Source organism: Pristiophorus japonicus, chromosome 5 (assembly GCF_044704955.1).
Source record: "Pristiophorus japonicus isolate sPriJap1 chromosome 5, sPriJap1.hap1, whole genome shotgun sequence".
Lineage (NCBI taxonomy): Eukaryota > Metazoa > Chordata > Chondrichthyes > Pristiophoridae > Pristiophorus > Pristiophorus japonicus.
The window spans coordinates 106,836,490-106,846,433 of record NC_091981.1 but is presented as its reverse complement, the minus strand read 5'-3'; the positions used below and the strand labels follow the sequence as shown (position 1 = coordinate 106,846,433).

Below are 9,944 nucleotides of genomic sequence, written 5' to 3'. Positions count from 1 at the left end.
AACTTTCTTTGAGATTGTTTGTTGCAGCCTAAACTGTGAAATCAGTCCAAATGTGAATAAATGAATGAATGAGTTTCCAGTCGCATTATCAAAACCTGGTAAGTCCAGAAATTCCTCACTTCAGGATAATAGTTCTGTCTGTTATTTGGCAAAACAATGTTAATGTCTGGAAGATTCTCCTGAGTCTATATCTTAATAATTTATAGCATAATGGTTTAACCATCAGTCACTTTTTTATGGCCTCAATTTCTGTCAATGCTTTGCACATTCAATCTGACATTAACATTTAAAACAAAATCATTTGTTTTCAAATTGTATTTCTCTGCATGTTACAATGTACAACAAGTGATGAAAGCTTTCTAATGATTATATTTCCAGATATTTAACTAGGGAATTGCATTGATTCCTAAAAGATGCAACTATGGGTTGGAGGGGGAGAGGGTGGGGGTGGGGGTGGAGGTGGCAGTCGTACACACTTCAAGAAAGAAGCATCCAGATTTCTGAATTAGACTAGTGAGGTTCCATCCAAAATTATAACAGTAGGTTAGAGAAAATAATAGCCTGCTTGCAAACATTTTGAGCTAAGCTTTTACAGGAAAAAAACTGTTAATGTGAATCTTATGTGATTTATTCTGACTGAAGCACACTGTTGTGTATTTACAGATTTTTGAAGCAACTGGCAGTGAAAGTGTCCTGGACAATGTATCTCAATATTACACCACTCCCACTCCCTGATCGGCCTTTGCATAAACACATCTGCGTTTTGGTTGAAGTCTCTTGAGGGAAATGCAGGGAAGTACAAATTTCCGGCTGTTTTCTTGGCATATGTTAGTGCATTTTCTAAATCTGTCCCTGTCCAAAGTTCCTTGTTTGCGTCTTGGTACGTGTAAGGCTGCAAAACTCTACTGTTAGGGGCACAGTTTTTAGTACAATTCTGAAGAGAGGGGTGGGGGCAATCTCTGTTGACGTTGGCCTCCTAGATTTCTCTTCACAACCAGGAGAATTTAATTGTATTTCCAAATGCAGTCTGCAAAAGAAGTTAACTAAGTGCGTTCAGCTTTGTGCATGTATGTAGCAAAGCGTAGATTTAAGGAGCTGTCTGTTTGCTTTGCCATCGCTCGGACTCTTGTCTCAAACGGAAGGCTTAAATTAGGCAAAACCCCTGCAAGGAAGAGGGAATGCAAAGGATAATAAAAGCCAAGGCAGCTGACCGTTGGGGATGGAAAGTTTACGGATGGTCTGGCTGATGTTTCTTTGTTTGATCTGTTCTGCTGAATCTTTCTGTCCCGAGCAATGTGACTGCCAGCATCAGGATCTCCTCTGCACAAACCGAGGTCTCCGAACTGTTCCGGAAGCATGGCAAAATGCTGCGGAGGTCCTTACTTACAGCCTGGGGGGCAACTTTATCAGCAATATCTCTGACTTCGACTTTACTCGTTTTACCAGGCTGCTTCGTTTGGACTTACAGTACAATAAGATTGAACATATTCATCCGAAAACTTTTGATAAACTTTTGAGGCTGGAGGAGCTTTACTTGGGTAATAACATAATCTCGAGCATACCTGCCAATGCTTTTAATTATCTCCGGAGATTGAGGCTTTTAAATATGAATAACAATAGTCTGAAGAAGCTGAATCAGAATGTCTTTTCACATCTCGATAATTTAATTAAGTTAAGACTTGACGGGAACTCTTTGGAAATCTTGCAAGATGCAGTTTTCAAACATTTGGGAAACCTCCTTTACCTACAGTTAGAGTCAAACAAAATCCATACTATTAATGGGAATACTTTTATAAATTTAAGGAAGCTTACATATTTAAACCTCGCCAGGAATAACCAGAGTTCCATATACAACAGTGCCGTGTTTACACACCTCAGATCCCTGACGACTTTGATCCTTGCCGAAAATAATATCAAATATATCGGAAACCGAGTTTTCCAAATGCTACAGAAACTAACCAGACTGTCTCTCAGCAAGAACAAGATTTCTTACATTGCTACTGAAGCCTTTGGAGGTCTGTGCGGGCTGAAGGAGCTGCTCATCAATGGCAACTTCCTGAGAGAAATCCCAAATAAACTGCTGGACCCTTTAGAAAAGTTAGAACAATTAGATCTCAGTCAGAACCACATCACCAGTGTCCATCCACAGGCATTTAAACAGCTGACGGCTCTCAAGGTATTAAAACTGAAAAGCAATCGCCTGACCTATTTACCTGGAGAAATCTTTGTGTTTAGCAACTCCCTGTATAGCCTTGATTTGAGCGATAATAACTGGACGTGTAACTGCAGGCTCAAAGGCTTAAAGTGGTGGATGAACTTGGCACATGCTCAGGGCAGGCTGCTCACCGTCTTTGTCCAGTGTAATCACCCCCCTGTTTTGAATGGGAAGTATCTGGATTATTTGAAGGATTCCGAGATGCAAGCTGCAGGCAGAGCTGATCTGTGTTATTCTCATAAAGCACAGTCTTTGTCAAACTTTTCTAAAGGTGCTACAGATGACGGGACACTGCCTGTGGATCAAGTCGATGTTCAGTCAGATCAAGAGCGTATCCTGGACCCAGACAAAATGCAGACTGAAAGAAACTTGCACCAACAAGAAATCGACCACCGGCAGAAGCCATCTTCTTTACCTACAATGGTCTCCAATTTCATGCCTAAAAATAAGCATATCATTTTACAACCTACACCAACCAAATCAGTTACAGTCAGTCCGAATCTAGGAAGTGTTGGAGAAGCTTCAGAATCTCAGACCATGGCACGGGAGACCATGGAACTCTTTAGTCCTTACACTACTTTTCCGGTCTCATCCAAATCAGAGCGTCATTATCTCCTAAAATCTAAGGACAAAGTGGTGCAGAAACCCCTGATAACAGATCCATGTGAGTTTAATAAGCTCTACATCACCAACCTAACAGTGGATGAGGTCACCTCGTCCACTGCCACTATCAGATGGAAGGTAGCACACCCTGGCTTCAGGAATGCTGTGCATTTCCGTGTGCTCTTTGACAGGTTCGGCCAATCAGTGACATTTCATCGCTTCATATATGTCAAGGATAGGTTGGATTGGGTCACTCTAAGAGAGCTGCGGGAGGAGACTCCGTACATCGTGTGTCTGGAAAGTGTCATCTCTGACCGTGTGTGCCAAGTAGCTTCCCGCGATCACTGCCTGGGGGTCCTCACTTTGCCTCTAAAGAAAGGCACTCTGGATGTGCAGCATTTTATTTTGATTTTATCTGCAGCCAATGCTTTCCTGGTGTTCCTGGGGATCACAATCTGGATGTTCAAAGTACTGAGAAAGCTGCGAAGGAAAAGAGCCCCAGTCAACGTGCGACGGATGTACTCCACACGCCGTCCGTTGCGTTCCATGGGCTCTGGGGTTTCTGCAGGAGACTGCGGCGGTTTCCAGTCCAACAGATCGCGATCAGTTATGTATCAACTCAATGAGGCTGATCTGATGGACTTCCAGTCAGATCGGCTCATGGACATCAATTTAAGGAGAGAAGACATTGGGCAACGCTATGCTGATTAGTGCTCATAGTCAAGAAAGTCAGCGTGTGGATGATAAAACAAAAAGAAGACAATAATCTGATGCATTGTTACTGGGTTGATGCGATAGCACGATCGTTCTGATTGGCTAAGAAATATTCTAAACCTTACAAAAACCCAAAGTGCTCCTGGAGTATCAATAATATAGTCTCAACAGTGTCTGTTAATTTTGGTATAAGAAAGAACGAACTTGCGTGTCCAATGCTAATAACATTGTAATAACTGTGTCTGTTAACCTTGGTTTAAGAACAAAGAAAAAACTTGCATCGATAAAGTGCCTCAATTACTTCATGACATCCCAAAGCTCTTCACAGCCAATGAAACACTTTTGACCTGTAGTCACGGTTGTAATGTAGGGATACGGTAGACAATCTGTGCACAACGATGGAATAAGTAAGCAGATAATCTATTATTATGATGTTTGTTGTGGAACAAATTTTGGCCATAGCAGCAGAAGAACTCCCCTGCTCTTCTTTGAAAAGTGCCTTGGGATCTTTTTCATCTACCTGAGAGGGCATCTGAAAAGTGGCATCTCAGACAATCCAGCACTCCCTCAGCACTGCACTGGAATGTCAGCCTAGATTTATGGCCTTAAGTCTCTGGATTGGGGCTTGAACCCACAAATCCTTTGATTCAGAGGCAAGAGTGATACCGCCGAGTCAAGTCTGACACTTTTAAATAAGATTACCACACTTTGCTTTGCCTTGTGTCAAAACTTGACCATCAAACTAAAACTAAGCCTTATGTGCCTAACTTTTTATCCACTGTTATTTTTGGGGTTAGCCATCATTTTTCAGAATAGCATAAAGGGTATTTTAAAGCAATGTGCAATATTTATCATTTTATAGAGGTTTTTGGGAGGGTTTTCTTTGTACTATGTAAAAAAAATTAGTTATGGGTGGCCCTTTTTATAATGCATATTTTCCCCTCAATATTTTTCTCAAGTTTGGTTATAAGCAGAGTAGTAAAATAATGTTATTACAAAGTGCACAATCTCTTCAATAATTCATCTAACTTCAAAAGTAAGCCAATGAGCTTGCATTATCTGGCATTTTTCTGAATAATTAGAGGGTTTCATCCCATGGAAATTGAATGTTTTTTCTACACATTAAAATATGTTACAAGTAATTACTAATTTAACGCATCTATTGCCAAATTCCCACAGAATATGTTTATATATATTTATCTTTGTATCCATCCATATAACTGTTTTCCAACGTCTGTCATATTTCAAAGTGACAAAAATATGAAAAAAAGAAAATAGTTTTGTGCTGTTTTTCTTTGAGGTGGAACCAAATATTTAGAATCATATTCCGATCTTCAAATTTATTTTATGAAGCAGAAACTAAACTGATTGACCTCAAATTCTGTTAAGTTACAGCAAATAAACTTTATGCCCTTAGAGAGACAGGAAGCTTAAATAACTCCACTTTAGCAGCAGAATAGGCATGAGCCCATCATGACTGTGCCAGCTCATTGAAAGAACTATCCAATTAGTTGAAAGCCACTATTGAATCTGCTTCCACCATCCTTTCAAGCAGTGCATTCCAGATAATAACAACTTGTCTGTAAAATATATTCTCCTCTCTGATACTTTTGCTAATTACCTGAAATCTGTATCCTCTGGTTACCAGCCCTTCTGCCACTGGAAACAGTTTCTTCTTATTTACTCTATCAAAACCTTTCGTAATTGTGAGCATCTCTATTAAATCTCCCCTTAACCTTCTCTGCTCCAAGGAGAACAATTCCAGCTTCTCTAGGCTCTTTACATAATTGAATTTTCTTATCTCTTGTACCATTCTAGTAAATCTCCTCTGAGGCCTTGACATCTTTCCTAAAGTGGCATGCCCAGAATTGTACACAATACTTCAGCTGAGGCCTAACTAGTGCTTTATAAAGGTTTAGCATAACTTCTCTGCTTTTGTACTCTATTCCTCTATTTATAAAGCTCAGGATCCCAAATGCTTTTTAGCAGCCTTAATAACTTGACTGCAATAATGCATTATATAGTACTACATTCTTGACATTTGTGAACTATCATCTCACCCAATGTACCATGAGCAACACCATAGGTCTAGTTTTATTAAACAATTTCTGCCATAATTAGCCACTTTGCAAACCTGTTGTGATGTTCATATTCAGAAGGTTACTTTCCAGTCTACACCAAAATTTCTCAGGTCAGAAATATCAGGTGTGACAGATTTGTGGGAGCTATTGCATTTTTATCTAGTAATAAATGTGCTCAGTAATCTGGATATTTTGTATATTAGTGCGTAACACAGGAGGCAGGAGATGACCTGATTTTTACTGACAATCACAGAGTTTTGATTTGAATCATTTCATTAAAATGTGTTAGCATTGGGTCTAAATGCCTTCTGAAAATCCATAATTAAATTAGATAGCAAACGTCAGCAGAATTCTTTTTATCAGTTTACTGTTGCTGAATTTCAAAAAAACTCCATTAAGTTCAAAGCTAGTTATTTTGAGTAAACTACCAAAGGAATATAATTGCTGAAAATAACTATATAGCATTGATAAATTCAAATGAAGTCTTTATTTCCATTTTGCATCAGAAAAGTTAGTCCTGAAAGTATCAGTAAACTGTGCATTTGACTGTGTGCTTAAATAACTTGTTAATAGTGAAAAGGGGCTTCAGTCAAACAATTTAAGTTCAGTCAAGTCAGATTAATGATTATTTTAGTTAAACAATTCAGGAAATGGCAGAGATTCCACGAATAAACAATGTTTCTGTCTGCAATTTAATTACCTGTTAAAAATTATTTTGATTGAAGATTGAGAGACGTCGCTGCTAGCCAGCAATTCAGATATTTTCAGTAAGTATTTTGTCTGGGATCATTTTCTTGAAGTTTGTTGTAATGTGACATTTGCAACAGTTAGGAATCTCAGAAAGTTACACTTGTAAGCACTGGGTATTCACAAACATTCTCATCCTTGTGTTAAATCTATTCAAGGCCTCACCCCTTGCATAAAATTACAAAGGGATATCGACAGATTAAGTGAATGGGCAAAACTGTGACAAATGAATTTCAATGTACGCAAATGTGACGTCATCCACTTTGGACCTAAAAAGGATAGAACAGGGTACTTTCTAAATGGGGAAAAGCTAAAAACAATGGCGGTTCAAAGGGACTTGGGGGTCCAAGCACATAGATCATTAACAGGTATAGAAAATAATCAAAAGGCGAATGGAATGCTGGCCATTGTATTTAGAGGACTAGAATACATAAAGAACATAAGAACATAACAAATAGGAACAGGAGTAAGCCATACAGCCCCACGAGCCTGCTCCGCCATTCAATAAGATCATGGCTGATCTGATCATGGACTCAGCTCCACTTCCTTGCCCACGCCCCAAAACCCCTTATCCCCTTATCGTTTAAGAAACTGTCTATTTCTGTCTTAAATTTATTCAATGACCCAGCTTCCATAGCTCTCTGAGGCAGCGAATTCCACAGATTTACAAACCTCAGAGAAGAAATTTCTCCTCATCTCATTTTTAAATGGGCGGCCCCTTATTCTAAGATCATGCCCTCTAGTTCTAGTCTTCCTCATCAGTGGAAACATCCTCTCTGCATCCACCTCGTCAAGCCCCCTCATAATGTTATATGCTTCGATAATATTACCTCTCATTCTTCTGAATTCCAATGAGTAGAGGCCCAACCTACTCAACTTTTCCTCATGTCAACCCCCTCATCTCCGGAATCAACCTAGTGAACCTTCTCTGAGCTGCCTCCAAAGCAAGTATATCCTTTCGTAAATATGGAAACCAAAACTGCATGCAATATTCCAGGTGTGGCCTCACCAATACCCTGTATAGCTGCAGCAAGCCTTCCCTGATCACTTGCTGTACCTGCATACTATCCTTTTGTGTTTCATACACAAGTACCCCCAGGTCCCGCTGTACTGCAGCACTTTGCAGTCTTTCACCATTTAAATAATAACTTGCTCTTTGATTTTTTTCTGCCAAAGTGCATGACCTCACACTTTCTAACATTATACTCCATCGGCCAAATTTTTGCCCACTCACTTAGCCTGTCTATGTCCTTTTGCAGATTTTTTTGTGGCCTCCTCACACATTGCTTTTCCTCCCATCTTTGTATCATCAGCAAACTTGGCTACGTTACACTCAGTCCCTTTTTCCAAGTCGTTAACATAGACTGTAAATAGTTGGTGTCCCAGCACTGATCCCTGCGGCACCCCACTAGTTACTGATTGCCAACCAGAGAATGAAGCATTTATCCCGACTCTCTGTTTTCTGTTAGTTAGCCAATCCTCTATCCATGCTAATATATTATCCCCAACCCCGTGAACTTTTATCTTGTGCAGTAACCTTTTATGTGGCACCTTGTCAAATGCCTTCTGGAAGTCCAAATACACCACATCCACTGGTTCCCCTTTATTCACCCTGTTCGCTACATCCCAAAAGAATTCCAGCAAATTTGTCAAACATGACTTCCCCTTCATAAATCCATGCTGACTCTGCCTGACCGAATTTTGCTTTTCCAAATGTCCTGCTACTGCTTATTTAATAATGGACTCCAACATTTTCCCAACTACAGATGTTAGGTTAACTGGTCTATAGTTTCCTGATTTTTGTCTGCCTCCTTTTTTAAATAGGAACGTTACATTTGCAGTTTTCCAATCTGGAAGGGAGTAGAAGTTATGCTGCAGCTGTGCAAAATCCTGGTTAGACCACCCCTGGAGTACTGTAACCTGTTCTGGGCACCACACCTTAGGAAGGGTATATTGGCCTTGGAGGGAGTGCAGTGCAGATTTACCAGAATGTTACCCGGACTTCAAGGGTTAAGTTACAAGGAGAGATTACACAAATTAGGGATGTATTCCCTAGAATTTAGATGGTTAAGTGGTGATCTGATCGAAGTTTACAAGATATTAAGGGGAACAGATAGGGTCGATGGAGAGAAACTATTTTCGCTGGTTGGGGATTCTAGGACTAGGGGGCATAGTCTAAAAATTAAAGCCAGACCTTTCAGGAGTGAAATTAGGAAACACTTCTTTACACAAAGGGTGGTAGAAGTTTGGAATTCTCTTCCACAAATGGCAATTGGTGCTAGATCAATTGTTAATCCGAGATTGATAGCTTTTTGTTAACCAAAGGTATTAAGGAAAATGGGCCGAAGGCGCGTATATGGAGTTAGGTTGCAGATCAGCCATAATCTCATTGAATGGCGGAACAGGCTCAAAGGGCTGAATGGCCTACTCCTGTTCCAATGTTCCTATGTTCCTGTTCCCTCCTTATCCCTGCATCATTCTCTAACCCTATCCCCACCCTCGCACTCACCCCGCACCCCCCCCCCCCACACAACTCTCCATCCCTCGGACTCAGGCATCTTGTGCAATCGTCCCCTTTCTTCATCCCATCATTGGTGGTTATGCCTTCAACTACCTAGGCCCCACACTTGCAATTCTCTTGCTAAGCTCCTCTGCCTCTCCACCTCCTTTTCCTCCATTATCATCCTTAAAATAGATCTCTTTGCACAAGCTTTTGGTCAGCCCTCTTTTCTTCTCAGGCTCAGTGTTCATTTTTGATTGATTATGCCTCTGTGAAGCATCTTGGTACATTTTTCTACATTGAAAGTAATGTATAAATGCAATTTGTTGTTGTTGTTGACATGGAGAAGATAGTTATCTTTTACTAATACAATATTCTTTTCAGAGGAAATGATCTGGATCCGCAGATAATCCATACTGTTGGAAACACACAGTTATCATGTGTTTGTATATTAAACATTTAATACAATTACAAATAATTTAAGCCCTTTCTTATCCTAATCTTTTCAAAAAGTTTCAATGAGGATATATACTTTATGGTATATTATATCAAGTATTTTGAAATCTGCACTTTTCCAACTGGCTATCTGTTAGATATTAATTGAAGGATGCAAGAGATATAAAAAATATTAAACCTATTTATCAAACTCAAATTCAAACAATAGATCTTTGAATCAGCACAGGTACTCAGTTTGGTGGGGGGGGGGGGGGGGGTGGAAATAAGTGGGTAACATCTTAAAACTCAAGTTATATTTACAGCTGTGTCCTTCAGTGGATCCTGTTAAGAAGTTTCAAGTATGGGCAAGTTTGAGCGAAATACAATTAAGCTTTGGAGGTGACAGAAATATAATGTGAAAATATTTCAGTGAAGCTGCACCACATGCAAAGTGCAGTTGTTACTTAGCAATCAGAAGTAGGAACCTTCAATAATTTTCCCCTCCCTAACTCAACCGCATTGACAACTGGAACAGAGCCTTCTGCCACCTCCTCTGAGATGAGTTATCTCAGCACAGGCCAGGGTTTAAACCTAGGGTTTTTCTACTTCTATCTGACTTTGCTACTCACTGAATAAACTCACTGAGCTA

The 9,944-nt window shown here is 39.9% G+C and overlaps 1 protein-coding gene across 1 annotated transcript; it reads left to right on the top strand.

Moving 5' to 3' along the window:
• Nucleotides 1-1,219: 1,219 nt before the first annotated feature.
• On the top strand, nucleotides 1,220-3,673 carry tril (TLR4 interactor with leucine-rich repeats). The gene has a single exon (XM_070879933.1). The coding sequence runs from the start codon at nucleotides 1,220-1,222 to the stop codon at nucleotides 3,527-3,529; it is 2,310 nt and encodes a 769-aa protein (XP_070736034.1). The 3' UTR covers nucleotides 3,530-3,673.
• The last annotated feature ends 6,271 nt before the right edge of the window (nucleotides 3,674-9,944 follow it).